At 34.8% G+C, this 21662-nt stretch overlaps 3 protein-coding genes across 6 annotated transcripts in view; 2 read left to right on the top strand and 1 right to left on the bottom strand.

The window, feature by feature from the left end:
- The window catches only part of LOC129576114 (probable serine/threonine-protein kinase nek3), a 10391-nt gene extending 6300 nt beyond the window's left edge, over positions 1–4091 (bottom strand). Inside the window, exons 1-2 of the mRNA XM_055460648.1 lie at positions 1501–4091; positions 107–233 (exon numbers count right to left, since the gene is read on the bottom strand). Coding sequence (XP_055316623.1) covers positions 107–233 — 127 coding nt within the window. The 5' untranslated portion in view covers positions 1501–4091. The remainder of the gene's footprint in view (positions 1–106; positions 234–1500) is intronic.
- A 538-nt stretch (positions 4092–4629) lies between these two features.
- On the top strand, positions 4630–19103 carry LOC129576123 (protein 5NUC-like). 4 transcript variants are annotated; one of them, XM_055460699.1, is made up of 13 exons: positions 4630–4766; positions 4861–4943; positions 5042–5250; positions 5341–9382; positions 16133–16486; positions 16584–16601; positions 16677–16740; positions 16912–17168; positions 17251–17492; positions 17777–17811; positions 17874–18070; positions 18140–18584; positions 18664–19103. In XM_055460699.1, the coding sequence occupies exons 5-13, from the start codon at positions 16170–16172 to the stop codon at positions 18868–18870; spliced, it is 1782 nt and encodes a 593-aa protein (XP_055316674.1). In that variant the 5' UTR covers positions 4630–4766; positions 4861–4943; positions 5042–5250; positions 5341–9382; positions 16133–16169; the 3' UTR covers positions 18871–19103. The 4 variants fall into 4 exon arrangements, with proteins under 4 accessions (XP_055316674.1, XP_055316675.1, XP_055316677.1 ...); XM_055460700.1 differs by lacking the exons at positions 4630–4766; positions 4861–4943; positions 5042–5250 and adding an exon at positions 12280–12414 and having other exon boundaries at positions 7677–9382; XM_055460702.1 differs by lacking the exons at positions 4630–4766; positions 4861–4943; positions 5042–5250; positions 5341–9382 and adding an exon at positions 13759–13814.
- Positions 19104–19455: 352 nt separating this feature from the next.
- LOC129576223 (protein 5NUC-like) lies at positions 19456–21648 on the top strand (the record flags this gene model as incomplete). Its single annotated transcript, XM_055460931.1, has 3 exons — positions 19456–19830; positions 21193–21449; positions 21522–21648. Coding segments are annotated over exons 1-3 (744 nt in total), but the record flags the coding sequence as incomplete, so codon positions are not given.
- Positions 21649–21662: the final 14 nt, after the last annotated feature.

Here is a 21662-nt window from a genome sequence, read left to right as displayed (position 1 = left end):
ACACACACACACACACACACACACACACACACACACACACACACACATGAACAAAACAACAACAAGAATGGAAAAAAAAATTGAAAAAATGAAGTAGTCATTTTACCTTCGTATTTTTGTATGTGAGTTTTGATGTATCCAATGGTGTCGTCATCGGTAACAGTGACTTCAATTTCTGCGCCAGTTAACGTCTCAACGATGATATCGTACTCAATCACACTGTCGATCCACATCTGTACAAGAAAGCAAAGGAATGTGTCGCAAAATGATCAATATGCGATACGATGTGTTATCAAATTGAAATTAACTGCCCCTGACCATTACAAAACACAATCGAACGACTTAGATCGAAAAATAAAATGACGAGAGAGAGAAAGAGAGAAAGAGAACAATATAAAACAAAAGAGAAAGACGAAACGCTAGCTCTCGCCAAAACGATATATAAATCAAATCACACCAAATTAATGAAGAAACTGAATCATCTGTTGCTTAAAGAATCGCTCACTCTACCACAAGCACAGAGAGGGGGAGAGAGAGAGGGAGAGGCGGGAGCAAATATGATCAGCACTGTTCTATATACATGTGCTTGTGAATTGCGCAAGGGAGCAAAGGCATGGGATTGTACATTGTTGTGCGGATTTGATACGTCGTGCATGTTCTACGTGGAGCCGAGCATTTGGTTGAAACGTGCGCCGCGCTTGTATTGAATCGTGTCGCTGTTATTTTTCTTCTTCTTCTTTTCAATTGAAAAATATACGATTCGCTGGCTAAGAAACAACACAAACACATACAAGTACATTCGAACGAAAATTGGAATCTATTGATAGCATCTTGTGCAACTGAGTCATATGTATACTGCATACAGGGTGTCAAATAAATGACCAAATCTCCAGCCATTGTTTAATCCATATGATGCGGTTTGATGATGAGTCAACATGGAGAGAATGCAAACCATAACAATAACAATAACAACAATGCATTGGCATTTCTTTTAATGATTAAAAAGTATTAAAAAATAAAAGCAAAAAAAAAGCGAAATGATAACGAAACGAAAACAACAAATAAATAATACTTTTGTTATGTATTTGCACTTCCCCCGGTTTCAAGTGGAAAATATCATGTGTGCATTGCAACTTCGTCGATTCAATATAGTTATATGTGATGAAAAAGAGAGCGAATGATATTTCTTTGGATACTTCATCGGCTCGGGATAAAAATAAACCAAGGCCTGCCTGTTCGGCTGAGCTATAGAAGAAAGAGAATGAGAATGAGAACAAGAGAAATGGGACCAGGAACATGATCATAGACCGTTGTCGACATTAAACATATGCGGAAAATTGACATCTAAATAAAGCAAATGCTAAAATGATTTTATTGCGGTATATGCGAGTATGTATCTGGTCAGGGTAACATACGGGAGAGAGAGATAGAGAGAAAAGTAGCAGTCCAGTCAAAATGACAATGCATTTTCACACTTTCGATCAAAGTGCAAATCATTACCTTTTTCAGTGTTTTTCTATGTGTTTTCAACAAAGTCAATTCGCCTTGCCACCCAATTAGTTTAACGAATATGTAATATTGCAAATTGCAACACACATACCGTTTTTTTTTGTATTTATTTTCGTTTTTGTTTTTCTTTTATTTTGTTCACTGTTCTCACACACAACACGACGTGACAAGAGACAACATAAATACGCGCGCGCGCGCGTCTCGTGAGGTACGTTTTACGAATGTCCCTTGTTCCCGAATTCCGTTTATCTCACGCACAGCATAGAACAATTTATTGATTTGATATTCGCATTTATCTACACGAATGAATGTCACTTTTGTTCAGTTTTTAACTTCACTATTTTTATCATTGAGCAACATTCCGTTTCGTCGGCACTAATGGAACTCTGAATTTAAGTTGACTTTTATTTACTTTGCTGCTGGTGGTGTTGCTGCTGATTTGACACGAATCTGACGATGACGATGACGACGACGACGACGAACGTTTTCAATCACACGCGTGTCATATGGCAATGAAGAATCTTGACGGCCGCTGTCGCCGCTGCTGCTCTCAAAATCGTTCTCGCTCTCGATTTTTCGACGATTGTGTTCAAATTCCGCGGAATGATTTCACTTTTTGCGATGTGACAATAAAAATGATCCTCTCTGTTTGTTTATTTGTTTGTTTATTTTCTTTTCTTCTTCTTCTTCTTCTCTCCTTTGCTCTTTTCCTGTGTCGCTATCGTCGGAACGCCTTTGTTTTATGGTTGTATTTTGTGCACGACTTTATTTCTATCTCTCTCTTGCACTGTCTCTTTTTGATCTTTTCCGAGAAATTACGCAAGAATTTTTGGGGTAAATACAAATTGGTCTAATAACACCATTAGCCGAAGCACCGTTGACACAATATGTGACTGTTGAGTACAGTGAACGATGAAATAACAAACAAGAGAGTTTGAAGCAAAAGTGCACACAATCTCTGTCACTCTCTCTCTATATACATATATGTGAATTATTGTCTTCCGTTCGATATTTGTTACTCTGCAAAACGCCTTGAGAGCGAGAGAAAGAGAATGAGCGAGATAAATATTGTCAACGATAACGCGATTCTAGTCTTTTATAATTTTTTTTTTTCTATTTTTCTTTTCTATGTGGTGTATATAACATACGCGCGCGGTTGTGATACAAATACCAAAATCTCGTTCTGAATAATTTATTATGCGCTGGGCTGTGGTGTGCTGCTTCTGTTGATGCTATTGCCGTTAATTCGCAATGGAAAACAAAATTAGAACGCGTTGCGCTTAATCAAACCGATTGGTGTTTGAACTGTTCGCTCTATCTGTCTCTCTTTCTCTCTGTTTTTCACTCCGTGTCTCTCCGATGTGACCGTCAAACAATTAATGGAATTTTAATTTGATTTCACTTGAAATTCAATCAGTTTTTGTTTCGATAAAATTAGAACGAAATCGAAACGATACGATACGAAATGAAACGAATCGAATCAAAGCAATGAATCGCAAACGTACACTATTTGGCAGTCAAAGTTGACAGATTCTTTTGTTTCAGTCCAACAGGTTTGACTGGCTGGATGTGTATCTACAGTATATTTATGGCTGGTTCCTTCTTGCTCTCCGTTTCGAAACGAAATATTGATATCGAAATGCAATTGTTGGCCACTAAATTAACACATGAATCATATTAGATGTGCCAACCCACATCATATACTGATCACTTTACTAATATATCGCATACGGTCGTCGTCGTTGCGCGACACGCTCGCACACCAATACACTGAACCGCTACTACTACTAGTGTTGTTGTTACTGCTGCTGTTGAACGCGACGATATTATTGATGATGGATATGTGTGCGAAGGGAGAGAAAAATGACTGCGACTGCCATGCACATGCAGCAAGGTCTGGCAACTGTATATATCGTGCTGGCTAATACCGAAAAAAGAAAATGAAAATTCCGTCTATTTTCGTTTCCAGCAGATATTCCGGATTTTTTGCGCCGTTTTATTTTTGCTCACTGTTTTCCCCCAATTGAAATCTGGAATTCTTTTTCTTGATTACAAGTCTCTGCTTTTATCCTCTTAGATAATCGAAGCTTGTCTTTATTGCACTAATTGTGATGCAGAAAAGAAAATAAATCACATATAATTGGACATTAGACAATGTACTACTTTGCGTATCGTATATTTTGTTATGTCCATTTGGAACAGTTGGTTATTTTCGTCTTTTAATTATTGTTTTGTGCGATATTGAACAAATTACACACGAATCACAATATTTCCAATCACGCAATCATACGATTTTTGTGTACGATTTTCTTTTTGTTATTGATGTTGAGTCGTCGACAAATGTTGAATGAGAATTAGATATTTATATCGTCGCAGTTTGACGGTCCACACAATACTGTACACAATTTTAGAAAATGCACCACATTTTCTAGAGTATTATATTTTTTCCAGTTTTCGTTATTTTCACTCCACCGAAAATGACAAAGTCACAGTCGACTTTTGGTCTTCTCTTTTGATTTGGAAATTTATTTTGTGTTTTTTTTTCTCTCTCTTCTCTGCAATCGAATTCTATTTTGTTCTCTGCCTTTTGTTATTCATTCAACTTTTTTTTGTGTCACTAATTGAGTTTCATGTGTGTGCTGTACACGAATACACACTCAACGGTGGTCAGACACTCACTATCTCTATTTGCATATTCAACAAACAAGGCGTTGTGTCGACAATACTGACTCATTGATGACGATGACGACGACGACGACGACGCGTCATTGTGTGCGTCTGCGTTTTTGTCTATGTATATGTGCTTGTCTTCAGCCAAACTGAGTATGTTTAATGACAATATGTGCATTTTTAAATCCTTTTGTCGCAATACAACTCATTGATATATGATTTTTTTTCTCAACGAAATATTCTGAATTTCTAATATTTTCTAATGAATGAATGTTTATTTACTTTCGTTCAGATTTTCGATATTCACAAAAAGTGAAATTAGTCAAATTGAAGATATATCATCATTAAACGCATCAGATTCAACGCGTCAAACGTTTCCATTGACTGCGATACGAACATTCGCGTCAAATTCACAGTTTGCATTTGTATTGGTCTTATCATTTACACATACAACGGGTTCAACTCAAGCGAAATGTCAAAATGTATCATGTGCGAGATGTATCAAAACAAAGAACTATGGACGGAAATTTGATTGTGCATTTTTTGCCACAGAGAGAAATTCGACCAACAAATTTCGTGAAGAATTGGTAAAGATTACCATTGGGATGTGTCATGATTTCATTTAAAGTAAGGCAGACGATGGAATTGTTGTATGCGATTGGTTTGTTTGTTACCTTTCAGACGAATTCTTATCATACTTAAGACGGATTGAATCTTTGAACGATTGTAATGACTATTCGTGGGTCTAAGTCTGAAATGATAATGTAAGTATTATGAGGACCTTCTTCAGAGTAAGTCTTTCTTTTCATCACTCAGCTTTTAACAGTTTGATTGAAGCTTCCCTTTTTCTTTTACAATACAGCGGTGAAAGTTGATCTTTGGTCACAACAGCATTACGGACGGTGGTCAAAATACTAAAGGCGAACAAAAATCACCAAAGCGAAATATGATAGGCAGTACAAAGTCTTTGTGTGCAATATGCAGCAGGCGACTTACCTTTGATTGAATGTTGTAAAAATAATCATTGGCTGCATTTTAGACCGAAAGATAATGTCATCTTCTAATTATTTCGTAAATATCCATAAAAATGCCAATCAAATGGGTACACAACTCCTTTTTAAAATTCTAATTGCATTTAAATTGCTCTACTTCTAATTACAGATGAATGACAATCGAATGTTTGGTAGTATTGCAAGTATCTATTCTTCTTCAAATTCTACCGTATTTATTTAAAAGCGTATTGGCCAAATACTTTGAAAATCAATTTCCAATTTTTAAGCTAACAGAGATTGCATGCACCATACAGCTATAGTTGGATGCGAAAATAAGTAGCTATTTTTAGTCAATAGTTCGGGATATTTTGAAATAGCAGATCCAATTGATCGTTCAGAATAATTCGGAGCAAATTGTGCGGTAGCTGCTATTTCAAAATATCCCGAACTATTGACTAAAAATAGCTACTTATTTTCGCATCCAACTATAGCTGTATGGTGCATGCAATCTCTGTAAGCTAATGAATTTAACTGAAATAATTCGAAGATTCAAAAGAACTAATTTAGATCAAGATTGCAATTGCATATAAATATTGTATTATAATTGATCGAATTCTGCATATGAATGATGAGTTCGAACAGCAGTTGGATAGCCGCTGATGTAATAAATGTGTCTCGGGCTCAAGAAGTAGCTAATGACTGAGGGACAGTTGTTTTTCGGTTTACAAATTACTTTCACTATTGCTTTTTACAAGGAATTACGAATTACTTTTTTTCCGAAGAAAAATGTTCTTTTTTTTAAAGTAATTTGTGAACCAAAAAAAATAATTGTTGGTAATTTATAGTCGATAAATTACTTTTTGTTCAACCAATTACTTGTCAAATAGAAATTACATTCACGTGAAGAACCATTTTATTCATAAGAATTTAATAATGTGTATGTTGGAAAATCCGGCGTTTGAGCTATTAGTTTACAATTTCCCTTTTTTTTCCTCTATTCATCCTTTGAATCAACATGTTTGCTTTTATAGAAACTTAATACGCTTTGCCAATTGATCTCTTTATCAAAAGCAGATCCAGTTATGGCTATCTATTGGCATGAACTCTTTTGAATTATAAAGTGTTGTAAATGTGGTTAATAAGCTTGAATAATCAAAATCAAATTCAGAGATTCTGACACCCAGAATTTCAGGTCAAAAATCAATTCTATCTAATGTAAAATCGGTTTCGGAATAAAGTGAAGACCTAAAAAAAACTCACTTCTGTAAATCGATTTTATCTAGTGTTAAATCATACTTCAAAATTCAATGATGACTGAAATTGCATCCAATAAATAAATCGATTCTATCTAAAAAAAAAGGTCCTCACTTTTGAAAACAAACTCCAAAAATGACAATAGGTCCAAAAAAATTCGTTGAGGGTCAAATTTCGCCAGCAGAGGCCAGGATCAACGAGATCAGACTATGTCAGAATCTATGATCAAATTCATTCTATTTCTGATTAATTTAAATTCAAAATAGCTTTAAGTAATGCAAATAAAATGACTAACAGTGACTCAGTTGTACGTAACTGTATGTAGTGATACACAACTAAAACTGGATAAGTTAATTTAAATCATGCGTATTGTATGGAGACAATCACGTTTAGTTATTCTTTCAGTCAGTCGACTAATTTGGGACATTTTGACTAAGAGTGATTTGTGATTAAAGTTAACTGCAGTTGCTTATTTTGTTCGAGATAATCACTTTTAGTCAGTCAAAATGTCCCAAAATAATCGACTGACTAGTCAGTCAAAAATTTTCCACACGGGAAACTATAGTTTACGCTCTTGTTGAAATTCTTTGAAAATACGTTTTTAATTTGTTTTTAACATTTAAAACATGAAAAAATTGTATAACTTATTGGTTTTTCTCGCTTTTTTCAAATTCTTATTTGAGTTTTATCGCCTGAATGTAGTCAAATTTGAATTTTTTCTTCTTTAATTTTTCTAGTAGCAAAATTACGTTTTTACGCGAAGAAACCCTTCAATTAAGCCTTTGAATTATGTTGTGTGAAGTTATATCGAAAAATCTGATATTACCCGGAAAATGTGAGATATACACTTGTTCAACACAGAACCGGTTTGAATAAAAATTGTTTTCATTAACCGGTTATGATCGATTGATCCTAATTGATTAAATGCATCATAAATTGATTTCTGCATGCATTTTATAAACAGAGAGCACTAAGAGTAGAGATCAGCACGGTTCTTTGATGCTCGAAATTCGAATATGAGGGAATCGGTTATGCTATTCGATTGCGGTTTATCTCGAAAATTTCGATTTTTCTAAAATTTGTTTTTATTCTAATTGAAAAAAATATATAATTTTTATTGGGACAAGTATGTTAATATTTTCTATTGTTAAAAAATGATACTTCTCTCGATAAGCCGATATGTTATGCTGAAAAAAAAATTAAAGTAATTATTTCGTTAGTTCATTTCAGTGTGTCCGATTTCACAATAACCATCTACAAAGCTATATTGAGTGTTTAAAACCGTAACTATACTGATAAATTGGATGCAATCAATTATTACTAGCGACGTTAAACGCTGTCGATGTAAACAAAAAATGTTTCAAAACAACAAATGAGTCGCGAGAGGTTTCTATCTGTAAATGAAGTTACAGTTTCCGCTTATTTTCAACTGTGCATGGATAAATTTGACTCGTATAAATTGATGTGAAAATTGTGCTTGGTTGATTGTGCCGCGTGTTTGTTTTAAGAATTGTCGATGCGATCGAGAGTGTGTTATAGTAATTAAAAACTCCGTAATTCTTGAATAATAGGTTTGTATATGATGTGCTCAAATGAAAACTAATGTCATTCGCCTGCAACGTGTTCCCGTGTGGAAAATTTTTGACTGACTATTCAGTCGATTAATTTGGGACATTTTGACTGACTAAAAGTGATTGTCTCGAACAAAATAAGCAACTGCAGTTAACTTTAATCACAAATCACTCTTAGTCAAAATGTCCCAAATTAGTCGACTGACTGAAAGAATAACTAAACGTGATTGTTTCCATACAAAACGTATGATTTCAATCAACTTAGCCAGTTTTAGTTGTGTATCACTACATACAGTTACATACAACTGAGTGACTGTTAGTCATTTTATTTGCACACGGGTTTACACACCAAGAATGGAGTTTTGGTAAAAACCGTGTGGCGAAATGAAAACGGTAACACCTAATGTATCGATGTTTCGAAGAGAAAAAAGAAGCATAGCATGATCCCGAAATACACAAATTAAACCACATTCCATTGAAATTTCGATAGCTAAGCAATGCAGAGACATAAACGTCGTACGCATATGAGTTTGCAATGAATTATCAATGAAGCGTAATAGCATGCATGCATGCATCGGCACGTGATTGCAAAATTCATTTTACTGAATTCAAATAAATTTAAAACGTAAACACAAATTGAACAAACGGCAACACATTCTGGATCTGAAAAAAATTCCCACATATTTCTTGTTACAATTTTTTTTTTCTTCAAATCAACACACCAGCGTTTCTCTTTTGGTTTTTATTTTCTTTGAGGGGGAATTCGATGCATGCAATAAACGCTCGTGTAGCAAATTTTCGGTGTTTATTGGTGGTTATTACGAGAGTTTGCCTTCCTTATAATTTCGATAGCATTTATTAATGAACCATCAAAATGACATTGTCAACAATCTCTGTTTAGTCAAACAAAAGAATAAAAAAAACGTTTTTTCTTCATTATTTGAACAATATTTTTATTTTTAACGTTTTACCATATAATTCGGATCTATTAGTACACGATAAGTATCTATCGTGAGTGTGGTGTTTATGATTTTTTTTTTCTCGTTGTTTCGTTCGATTCGACATTGTTTCGTGTATTTCACTGTGGTCGTTGTTGTTGTTGCTGTTCGTTGTGTCGCTCAATCTATAGCAATGAATTTATAAAGCAAATAAGTTGCTGAAACACACAAATGAAAAGTACGCTCACAATCATATAGTAATCAGTCGGCGTCGTACAATAGCTGAGAGCCACCGTTCGAAAAAAATTCGGAGCAACACATTTGCATTCCAATAGAAAGAGAGACTATTTCGAATTACCGTCGAGTGACATTGAGTTAATTGAATTTTTACTGTTGCTGTCGTGGATTTGTGTTCGTTGCATTTTCGCTGCTTATCACATCATTTTCGGTAAGTTAAAACTCATCATTTGATGCATATAGTGAAACCGGCTATTGGGTCGCATGGCTGAATTGATGAGGTGATTCGTTGTCATGCAATCGATAAAAATCATAAATTTGAAATTGCCAACCATTTACAACCGAATTGAAGAAATAGAGATAATTTTCCAACAGAAAAAAAATCCCAATTCCCAATGAATTTTTGGATAATATTATGGGAAATAAACCAACAAACTCTCAACATTTGCAGAAAATGTTCATTTTTCGAAATAATACAATTTTATTCTAAATGAAACTCAAACCGAATTTCCACCATAAATTTGAATTCTTTAATCTTGACGAACATATTTTGCTCTTTCATATCATTTCAAAGTCGGTTTTTTTTCCTCCAAATTGACATTATTTATCATATGATTTTGTCCGTGAAGAAGGCGGTTAGAGACGCAATCAATCATGGTGAATAGTTGACATTTAGACGGTGTATGTGGAGATTCAATGGGATCGTAGATGGTATCTTATCGGTTAGTAGCGCGTAAATGATTGTTCCAATAAATCCAAAGTCATTTAACCTTAATTAAGATTTGGTTGAATCAGAAATCGTCCAAAAAATGAAAAAAAAACCGTCCAAAATTTTTATAAAATCGTCCAAAAAATATTACAACAAATCCCAAAAAATTTTCTCATTTTTTTTTAGATGTTGCGAATTTTTTTTCATTAAAACGTCCAAATCTGTTTTCGTCCCCAATTCTGAAATTAGAATTTTGTCCAAAATTGTTCATAAAAAAGGTACTAACTTCGTTTTTTTTCTCCCTCGGGGGATTATTTTTTCGAAACATCCCAAAGAAAATGAGAAAATCGCCCAAAATTTTTTGGATGTTTTGTAATATTTTTTGGACGATTTTCTCATTATATTGGACGAAATTTCAATTATCCATTAGGCTTTTACAAACACGTTTGGATGAAGCAATCCAGTGAATTTGCTGTGGCATATTGTTTCACAATGGCACACATTCAATTGCTAATCAATTTCATCCACATTTACGTCCAGCAAATCGGTTCAATTATCCCAGAGCCAATAATCACAAAATTTTACATTGTCAATTCTTGATTCGAAAATTCAAATTTAGTGCACAATAATTGATTGCGGTTTCCCACGAATTCAATCATTAAATGGATTAATGCAATATGTTCTACGAAACATGAGTTTCCACGCAATTGAATGAAACAAACTCTTATGCTTCAATTAGACTTGACATTTTCGAATGTAAATTAATACATATTCCACCGAAATTCTCACTAGTTGACTCGCAATTATTTCACATGATTTACGTTTTAAATGCAACCGCAAATATTTTGTCACCAAATGAATTAACCAATTTTTGGCGATAAAGCAATCATTAACCAATATGCTTATGGTGAATCGCTGTAGTTGAAGCCGCATTCAATTTGATGTACGTGCTTTTGGTTTTTGTTTTTAGCAAATACGTCGCATTGGCACGTGGCTATTCACACTGTTCGTTGAACGATTTTATCGAATACACAAACTTTTCCACTGTAAGCTACCAAATCGGTAGCAATTTCAATTTTGCGTGTATAACATCAGAGATCGCATATTTGCTGCTCAGTATGCCTGAGCTGAGCTGAATTTGCTAACTCAGGCGCCTGAAGCGGTATTTTAGCGCACTTACGGTGCAAAATTGTTGTAGATCGCTGGAATCCACCCCAATATAATTGATAAACAGCGTGGATTCCAGCGATCCACAACAATTCCACAGCAAATTCAGCTCAGCTCAGCTCAAGCCTACTCAGCAGCAAATATGCAATCTCTGGCATAACATTCATTTGGTCATCAACTCAGCGTGAAGATGAATAAATAGAGCCTGAAATGAAAAGCTCGCACCTCCTAGAAAAATTACCAACCTAATAATGAAGCAAACGCGAAGAAACCTTGCCAATTTCCAATGAATTGTCAAAAACTAAGCATATTTTGAAGAGATGTCGCATAACGACTGTACTTGAAATGATTCTGGTGTGTTATATTTTCCACATATATGTGAAACACTTTATCGGCACGTGCATCAGCGTCACTGATTCATCATACCGGCTGCGATACACAATTTTCAAACATCCTTGTTTCGTTTTGTTTAATCTTGACCGCGAGCCCATTGAAGATTAATAAATAATCAAGATCGCATTTATCGATAGTATACTGGCTCATTAATTGCCGTATGTCACTTGACACTGGCCGTGAAAAAAAAAGCGTTAAGTTCTAAACAAATTCATTGTATGAAGCAAGCTAAATTCAAACATAATTAGATTTGTCGAACAGTGATCAAAAGTTCCAAGAAATTTTTTGTTCGGATATGATTTTGGTTTTGCAGCAGAACTATTTTTAACGTGAAATTCTTGTGTTGCATGTTTCCCGTATATAAACATACTAGTTCTGCTTCTGATCTGATGCATATTCTCAGAATATGATATCAAGCGTGATATTGACGCTCGAATTTACAAAATAACTTCAGAAGAGAATTTTACGGAATTATTAACTACCGAATTTGCCCGCAATGACAACAGACGTAGCGAGTCAATTTATGTGGAATGACATCGGTTGGGCCATTGACTGCATTTGATATTTTGCATATAGCATCGATAGCACCAGCTAACACCCATCATTTAGATAACATTCGCCAAAATACTTCAATTTCAAATTCAATTAATTTCACTGCCAAACACTGGCTGACTTTGGTTGATACGATAAGAATGGGCATTTCTAAGCTGTATGACGCAACAAAAATTGCCAAACCACCTGAGCCATTTTATCTCATCTTTCGTAAAAACCGAATGAAAACAACAACAAAACATACAATTAACTTTCATTAAATTTTCAACAAATTTTTTTTGAATCAGTTCGTTCACAACGGTTGACCGGTTAACTCCAGAGCGGTTCAGCTCGGTCGGTGTGAATTTTTTCAAATTTTAATTTTGAGGGACAATTACGCTTTTTTTCTTCTTACATTTCGTGCCGTTTCGGTCTTGGAACACGTGAGTATACTGAACAGTTCAAATTGAAAAATATCGTTCGACACAGAAATTGTTGTTTGTGATCTATTTTAAGATATGACTAATTATACGCAGTTCTTGCGAACGAAACACGTGCAGTGCTGCTGAAAAAGTGTGTGGTGCTGTTTGCCTGAAGAATGCACAATATTTGCATAGCCCCATGGTATATAAATGCTCATTTTCCATTGAGCATTTTTTTTACACGCTTTTATGAAAACAAGTGTATCGTAAATCTCATAATCCCTCTGATAAACTGGTTTTAATTCTCTAGCAAATTCGACTCGTATGAAAAGAAAAACATTCAACTAAGCTGGAGAAAGAAAGTTAAAAGCAGAGAAAAAAAAAACACTTTCGATTACAACAAGATACGCGCAAATTTTTCCAACATTTTATAGTTTCTTCAACTTCGGTATTTATCTTATCCAACGGAATCATAACCTACATTTCAGGGGACATTTTTTGTATCTTAATCGTAGCGAACAGTCAAGTACATGAATCTTCTTATGATTTATAGTAAAAGCAGTCAAAATTTAACATCCTATCATAAATCCGTCCTTTATGATACATTAAACGATTCATGGCTTTGTTGTTCAAAACGTCACAACTCAGATGCGAAAAAAAAATGTTCCCTGCATCAACAGTTATATCATCAACTATCTTACTCTAATAGTAAAAAGATACGGATGATAAAAAAATTGGTTCAAACATGAGATTAACAAAAAACAAGAACCTGATGAGAGGAGCAAAATACATCATACATTTGAATGGGCAAGCGGAATAATGAAACGTAATTTTTTTGTAAAATGAAGAGTCCCTGAAAAAATTTTGCAGTAAAAATGCCCCACAAAAATATTGTCTGAATTTGTTTTCATGTCAATGTTTAATGGAGTGCCAGTTCAAATGCCAATCGATTAATGAATAAGCAATGTTCGTTGTGCGGCGTTTTGTTTATTTTGCACCATTTTTTGAGCCTATGAATAAACAAGAGGTGACAATTCCCAAATATTATTTGTCAAGCGGACGTGAGAAAGCAAAAAGGGAACTATTTGAACAACCTCGTTGAAAATTCAAGTTTATTAGCTAAACAATAAATCATGCTCATACACTTCACTCACAATCAATAATTACTTTGCATACTTGGTATTGTTTTCCAAGTGTCTGTGCACTCATAAGTGTGCAACGTTATCAGAATTTTACCATATGTCATACACACAATCAAGTCCGTAGAAAAGACAAATCGCAAACCGTTTTTGGATACGACAACATATTTTACCGTGGATGGTTTAGTTCTTCAGCCTACAAGCTGGCAGTCGGCTATTCGAATTTGTTCTTAAAAGCAACAGCTATAATTATATTATTGTGATAGAGATTTGGATAAAACGGTAAAAAAATAGTGTTTTTCAGGTTTCAGTAATTATGATGTAAATAACGGCTCAACTGTTCGGTAAAACTATTAACATCGTTAATGTGCACAGATTTTCCTCGAAGAAAACGAGGACATTTTTTTTTGAAACTAAAAAAAGAGGACTTTTCCAACATTTATTTTAAAATGAAGGATGAAATGAATTTAATGACAAATAAATGGTGATAAATAATCATTTTATCCAATTAGAATTTTATTTTTCTTGATTTTTCCTCTTATTCTACGCATTTTTCATAGAAGAAAATTCGTCAGAAAAAACGAGGACATTTTGATTATTTTGGAAAATTCGCGAGGACCACTATCAAAAACGAGGACCGTCCTTCTGAAACGAGGACGTCTGTGCACATTAAACATCGTCCTTGAAGTGTGTTGATATATTTGATTGAAAGTGTGAGATAAGTTGTGAGGATAATACGGCACGCCACTAGAAGAGTAACTAAACTAAACAATACAGTTTCATTGAAAGAGTCAATCGATTCGGTTGTGCCGTTTTAAATTTAACTTTGTGGGAGGGGTGCACGCGTGTTAAAATTCTATGCTTGAAAATCAATCAGAATTCGAACACATCTACTTTGAAATGTTGATTAGGTGCCAACTCACGACGAGAGTCTTTTGCAACGGTCGATGACTTTCAAATTTGGGTGTGTTTACCGATAAAAAAACATTTGTGAAATCAATGTGTCATTGAAATTGAAGATCAAGTGATCCAATCAGCACTTATTTTATCCATTTCAAATGAAACAGACCATAAATTTTTTGTCATTTCATTTTATTAAAAACTTTATGATAAAAAAAGACGAACCAATCTAACTTAGTAGAGCTTATATGCTGAGTTTTTGTAGTTTCAAATTATGATTCGAACCCAGCCATTGACGAATAGCTGGGGATATATACTGAGCAGAGAAACTCTGCAAGCTGAGATTGGATTTATGATTGGAAAGCATTGGACTAAGTGTGCTAAGTTCATTTTTATACTTGAATCTGCATTGTTGCCAGTCACAAGATCAAAATGCTCCAATTTCAGCTTGCTAAGTTCCAATGTGCAGCATATATCCCCAGCTGTGTGTCATTGACTGCTCGGTCCAAGATACAAAGTCAGAACATCCAACTCAACATGTAATGATACACATCATTCGAAAATGCAAATCTACTTCCCACCACTTAATTGTCTCTCTTTCCTTTCTTCTCTACCATACAACTACTAAAAAGAAAAAAATGTCGCATCCAGTCGATGGTCAAACGTGACGACAGCTAGAGACGTTTAAAATTGATGCCGTGAACAGCAAATCAATTAATCAAAATGTAATCCATAAACTTGATGTACGAAACGAAACAAAAAAAAACCGCGGTTGTCTGAAATCGCGTGCAAATGTGAAATTAATGTGGTAAATCGAAATCTGCCACTAAAATAGCAGCGCCTTGAAAAATTTTGCTACTCACGCGGGAGAAGGATGATATATTTCTGTTTCATTGTGTGTATTTTTTTAAGAATGGGCATCACTGTGTTGTCTGATCAAAGTTCGAATATTCGATCATTCTATCGCGTGCAAAAATTCATTAAAAGACTATATATAATATATTCACTTTAAGTCCCGCCATGCGACCGAAAAAAATGAGCAAAAGAAAAAAAAAACATGCACGTGTGGTCGCATGGAAAGAATTCATGTGAATTCACTCCATTGAACTTGTCTTTTATTTCATCCAACTCTATATTTTGAATAATTCTTTGTCAAGAATTGTCGAGCACCAATCAACAAAACAGAACAAAACATGTTCGTTCGCTTGTCTCGTTAAACACACAAAGAACCGTGAAAATATTCTCATTCTAAATTTATTTTCAATTCGACGCGACACTCGTAAGAAAAGTGCCATCTAAAAAGGATGCTGTTCATGTTCGCATACAATCACGGGCAGACTGGCTACGAATGGTTTGATGTGACATAGAGCAATTTAACACAGTCGAATGTATGGCGTTTGTCTATTGGTATTTGAACATTTCATTCGCTTTGGCTGAATCGATGTGAGATTTACGACGACAGTCGACATACATGTGCGCCAAACGCATGCACGTGAACACACAGTTCAATGCAAAGTAAAGACAAATCGCTTGCTTGTCAATTTGCGTTTTCGTGTTCAGGTTGTGTTTTATTTTGTGTTCAGTAGTAGCAGAAAAAAAAATCACGTGAAAAAATACTCTTTTTAAAAGAGTTCATTTCGATTCATGAATAATAATTATCGTAATACAAATAGATCAATTTTTTTTTTCTTCATTCACAGTGTGCTGGAACCTCTCTCATCTTAGTGAGCTTGAATTATGTTCCGAAAAAAATATTTTCACCGGTTTGTGCTAGCATTGGTGATCGCCGCAACGACGGTGAATATCGCAAAAACTGTGCCATTAGAGGGGCGGTCAACCAAAAAATCCGCATTAGATCTAGTGATATTACACAATAATGATATGCACGCGCGATTCGAACAAACCGATAAATTTTCGGCCAAATGCCATCCAGATGAAATAATTGATAATAAATGCTATGGCGGTTTTGCACGTGTTTCACACATATTAAAAGAGCATCGCAAAGCGGCCGAAAATGGTGGACCACCCGTTTTGTATTTGAATGCTGGAGACACGTAAGATCATGTGATAAAAATAAAGTTGAACAACTATTTATTTTTGAAATATGATAAACAAACTAAACTAAATTATCTTCGTTTTTTTTTTCCACAGTTATACGGGCACACCATGGTTGGTATTCAACTTTACAATTCAAGAAAAAAAAAAAAAAAAAAAAACTTCTCTTCTTTCTTTTCAAATACAAAGGTTTACAATTTATAAGGATCGTATCGTGAGTGAGTTCATGAACAAGCTCAAGCCCGATGCAATTGTAAGTAGTGACCGAAGGAGGGCCATTTGTGAATGCACGCAATACTCATTTCAATTTCGAAGTTATTGTTATCAATTTACTTGTTTATTTTCCGGCATCTCGAGTTCAATTTTAAAAACGTTTTCAACAATTGTTTAATGTCAAGCCAATTTTGATTTGAAATTCATATAGTCATTGGGAAATCACGAATTAGATTTGGGCGTCAGTGGTTTGGTGCCATTCTTGAACGATGTCGATTTTCCAGTATTAGTGGCGAACATAAATAACACAGCGGATCATCCATTGTGGAAAACGCGAGCCCTAAAAAAATCCGTTGTCTTCGATATCAAAGGATTCAAAGTCGGTGTCATCGGTTATCTTACACCAGAGACGAAACTAGTTGCCACACCAAATGACTTGGAATTCGTCCCAGAAGTATTCGCAATCAAGTAAGTGGAATAAAGTGGCGAATAAATAAAAACTAATTTTTCTAACGTTTTTTTTCCTTCGTTTACGTCCATTTTTTTCCAGTGAGGAGGCGGAAGCTTTGAGAAAGAAGGACGTCAAGATAATCATAGCTTTGGGTCATTCTGGTTATGAAGTTGATAAGGATATAGCTAAAAATTGTCCACTCGTCGATATTGTAATTGGAGGTCATAGCAATACGTTTTTATTTTCTGGTGATCAACCAGATATCGAACAAATGGACGGTCCATATCCGACTGTGATAAAACAAAGTAGCGGTAAAGAAGTGCCAGTTGTTCAAGCCTATGGTAATTATTATTATAATAAAGAGCTACACATGCTGATGGATATGAGAAGAAAGATTATGTTAATGTTTTTTTTTTTTGGTATTTGGATGATAAACACTTTTGTTCAGTCAAACAACAAAAGCCATATGTTCGGGCTTGGGATAGCTCTTAAGACTTTTTTCAATGACTTTACCTCAATTGATACTTGACCTGAACATTTCCTTGTGTATGACTTTACGAACAATTTTTTATCTGAATAATGTACACGATACGTTGATTTGCTTTTTCTTTATTTATTCGCATAGCATTTACAAAGTACCTCGGCAAAATGGAATTGAGTGTAAGTTCGATGGCTGAACGTTCATTTGTTGGTGATTCATTTGTTGTTGTTGTTTTTTCTAGTTCGATGCGGATGGAAATTTGATAAAATGGGGTGGTGCACCGATTTTATTAAACGGTTCAGTGCCACGGGATGAAGAAGTGTTGAAACTTTTGGAAAAATATCGACCAGCAGTTTACGAATTGACCGAGTCACGCATCGGTTATTCCAAAGTACTTCTCGATGGAAATACTTGCCGGACTAGCGAGTGCAATCTTGGGTATAAAATGATAAAAAAAAATTTGGTTTCATTTGTAAAATTTTATAATTTTAATTTGACAAACGATAGAAATCTCATTTCGGATGCACTCGTTTATGCAAGAGTGAATCAGTACGAAGGTGAACACTGGACAGACGCTGCGATTTGTTTCATTCAAGGCGGTGGTATTCGTGGCAGTGCACCATTTGGCCATCTCACAAAGTTCGACTTGAAAACTATTTTGCCATTCAATAACTCGATGCTGCTGGTGAATATGACTGGCACGGGAATTTTGCAAGTGCTAGAACACAGTGTAGAACATTACACAGGCGATCGGGGTGAATTTCTGCAAATGTCGGGCATTCGTGTGGTCTACAATATGACGAAAGATCCAGGTCATCGCGTTCAATCCGTGGAAACGTTGTGCACGGACTGTGAAGTGCCGTCATATATGGCACTTGAACCATTGAAAAACTATCGGGTGATTTTGTCCCTGTTCTTGTATAAAGGCGGAGATGGATATTCAATGATTAAGGTACTTTTTGTCGAACAATATTTATTTGCTCGTCATTTTTCGATAGAGTGTTGACAAGGCTTTATTTTATTTTTTGCAGAATTTCCCAGCCGAAAGCATGGATGATTTCGAATTCGACGCAGTTCAGAAGTACATTGAAGATGCCGGTACGGTTTATCCAGTGGTCGAGGGTCGTATAACTTTGATTGATATTCAATCAAATGAACAAGGAACTGCTTCACGGTTTACAGTTTCAATTTCGATGCTCTTTGTGACAGTGATGACGCTATTTAATTACTTTCAATAGACATGTTCATTTAGAAATTATTGTTCATCACACACATATACACACATTGAAAAGAAATAGCATTCAAATGAGAACCAGAATTGTTGTTGTTGTCATTGTTGTTGTTATTATTTGTTATTATTACAAATAACAGACAGTTTACAAAGATAGCTGTGTCACACTAAATTAAAGACGTTCCACCCAACAATTAATTCTAAAACAATAAAAAAAAAAAACGTAATATAGAAACAATGAAAGAAAAACCGTGTTATTATTAATTAATTGTCTTATCTCCGCCGTGCGAACATGGAATTTTTTAATCTGTAATTCAGAATTAAAACATTAATTTATGTGTTTTTTTATCACTTGGCGTCGAAAAACATCGCCACTTTCTGTTGATTTTGAAAATAGGTTGTTTGAAGCACACGGTTATTTGAAATTAAAAATGACGTAAAACGACTTCACACTCTACTATACTATAGCCACACGGTTCTACGTTCAACAGTGGGAACAGTGTCAGATCTGGAATAGACTTAAAAGGCCTCATATAAAATCACGACATTCCGTGTGGAACGGTATTATCTGTGGCGTGTTGTTCTTGAATACGTGAAAATATCGAAAATGATGCGAGTAAATTGTATAGTGGTGCTACTAATTGCAAGTGTAGTGACAGCAGACAGTGGAAAGTCTGCATTGGACTTGATTCTTCTGCACAATAATGATTTGCACGGTCGTTTCGTCGAAACCACCATAGATCGATCTGACTGCCGTCCAGAAGAATTTCTTGCCAACAAATGCTACGGCGGTTTTGCCCGCATTTCAACACTGGTTAAACGCTATCGCAGCGATCAAGAGAAAGACAACGGACTACCAGTTCTATTCCTGAATGCTGGCGATACCTACGTTGGGACTCCGTGGTTTTACCTATTCAAACATGAAATTGCGGCGGAACTTATGTCCGTTTTAAGACCCGATGTTGGTGTGAGTATTCGCAGCTTTGTAAACATAAACAATTCTACTATTTAAAGAAGGTTTCCAATTGTTTGACAACATTTAAACAAAAACAACAACTTATTTCTAACAAGTCATTTGATATGATTTGCTCGAATAATAGGTAAAAATTGACAGTCAAACAAAATGATTGCAAAGAAAAGTGACAATGAAATTATAATGAATGTTCTGTTATGGAATTTATAGGCTTAATTTAGTGGCTAATTTAACAAGTGTTATTTTTAATCGATTTAATTCCCTTCATCATTTGCATACACTTGCCTCCAATTTCTGACCAGGGACACAAAATTTTATTTTATTTTTTATTATTTATAATGGTAAAAAACAGGATGAATACCAATTACATGTTTCATTCCTATTTTTGTTCTCAACAACATATAGGTACCTATATTCAAAGGTCATTTTTTCAAAGAACAAATTTTCTTAAACTCGTTTGTGGCCGGTTACAATTTTTGTTACCATTTTTATTTTACTACTAATATTTATATTCTACATGGTCTCGGAACAAAAAAATGTATGACTATTTTTTTTGTCTGACGCCTAGTTTGGCCAGGAGCGGCGTCGGTAGCAAAAAATTTGAAACCGACTTAGTGGGAAAAACACGATCCAATAGCATGAGACTTTTTACGTCACAGAAAGGTGTACGTGCTTTGCATGTTTATTCATGTTTGAATGATTGAAACTTGCAATTTTGACTACTCTCAGGCATTGTTGTTGTGTTCTTCAATGCATTTAAGATAGAAACTTTGTGATTACATGTTAGTTCATGAATATTTTCACTAGTTTCGCTCTTGTCACATTCTGTACATTCAGTGTCCATATGGATCAATGTATTTTTGGTTTTTGCTGTCGGATCGTGAGAAAAAACAGTGAAAAAAATATTTTTTTCAAATTTTGAAATTATATACGCTAACACACTCAAAAAAACTAGACGACTGCAAAAAGAAATTTTCAAAAAAGTGAAAAATGTGACAAATATAGCCATATGTTGTTTTTGGCCAAAATGGAAATTGTTACAAATGGCCAATTTTTACACTTTTGCTATTTTCTCTAACTTTGAGGTGTTATAAAATCCACATTGATGCACAGATCGAAGTGAAAATTTGATGGAAGTAAGATACATCCTTAACGAACACAAAACGTGTTTACAATCGATTATAAATATGTGCATTGGTTCACTTTTTACACAACTGATAATAGACCTTCCATTTTGTGTTGCCACATGGCAATGCCGAGCACAAACGAGTTAAGTCATATGCTAGAATAATAAAAGCACTGGGTTACTGTTTAATCACAACAATTAAAATATTTTTTTCTACAAACCCAAATCAGGCATTAGGAAACCACGAATTTGACTACGGTATAAAAGGACTGGTACCGTTTTTGAGAAATATAAATTTCCCGATTGCAGTGGCCAACTTGAATATTTCGACAGACCATCAATTGTGGCAAACAAATGCACTCCATCGATCTGTTGTGCTCAATGTGAAAGGGTTCGAAATTGGTGTTGTTGGTTATTTGCTACCGCAAACGGTAAATAAGTCAAAAACAGAAGATGTTGGAATTTTTTCCGAAGTCGATGCCATCAAGTACGTAGTTTAACTTATTTTTTGTTGTAAAATTTGGTTCGTTTACCAAAGTCATCAACCAAAATTTCACAGTGAAGAAGCGAAGAAACTAAACGAACAGGGTGTTAAAATAATCATTGCATTGGGTCATTCCGGCTATAAAATGGATCAAGAGATAGCAAAAGACTGTCCACTAGTCGATTTGGTTGTGGGAGCACATTCTCATACATTTTT

This window comes from Sitodiplosis mosellana, unplaced genomic scaffold, assembly GCF_009176505.1.
Source record: "Sitodiplosis mosellana isolate CC-2019 unplaced genomic scaffold, AAFC_SMos_1.0 Smas_scaffold_6181, whole genome shotgun sequence".
Taxonomy (NCBI): Eukaryota; Metazoa; Arthropoda; class Insecta; order Diptera; family Cecidomyiidae; genus Sitodiplosis; species Sitodiplosis mosellana.
Note: the sequence above shows the minus strand (reverse complement) of the source record. Positions and strands in the feature narration are given on the sequence as shown.

Coding starts and splice junctions, on each gene's coding strand:
- LOC129576123 (XM_055460699.1), top strand. CDS start 16,170: ATGTTCCGAAAAAAATATTTTCACCGGTTTGTGCTAGCATTGGTGATC. Junction 17,812..17,873: donor TCGGCAAAATGGAATTGAGT/GTAAGTTCGATG, acceptor TGTTTTTTCTAG/TTCGATGCGGATGGAAATTT. Junction 18,071..18,139: donor ACTAGCGAGTGCAATCTTGG/GTATAAAATGAT, acceptor GACAAACGATAG/AAATCTCATTTCGGATGCAC.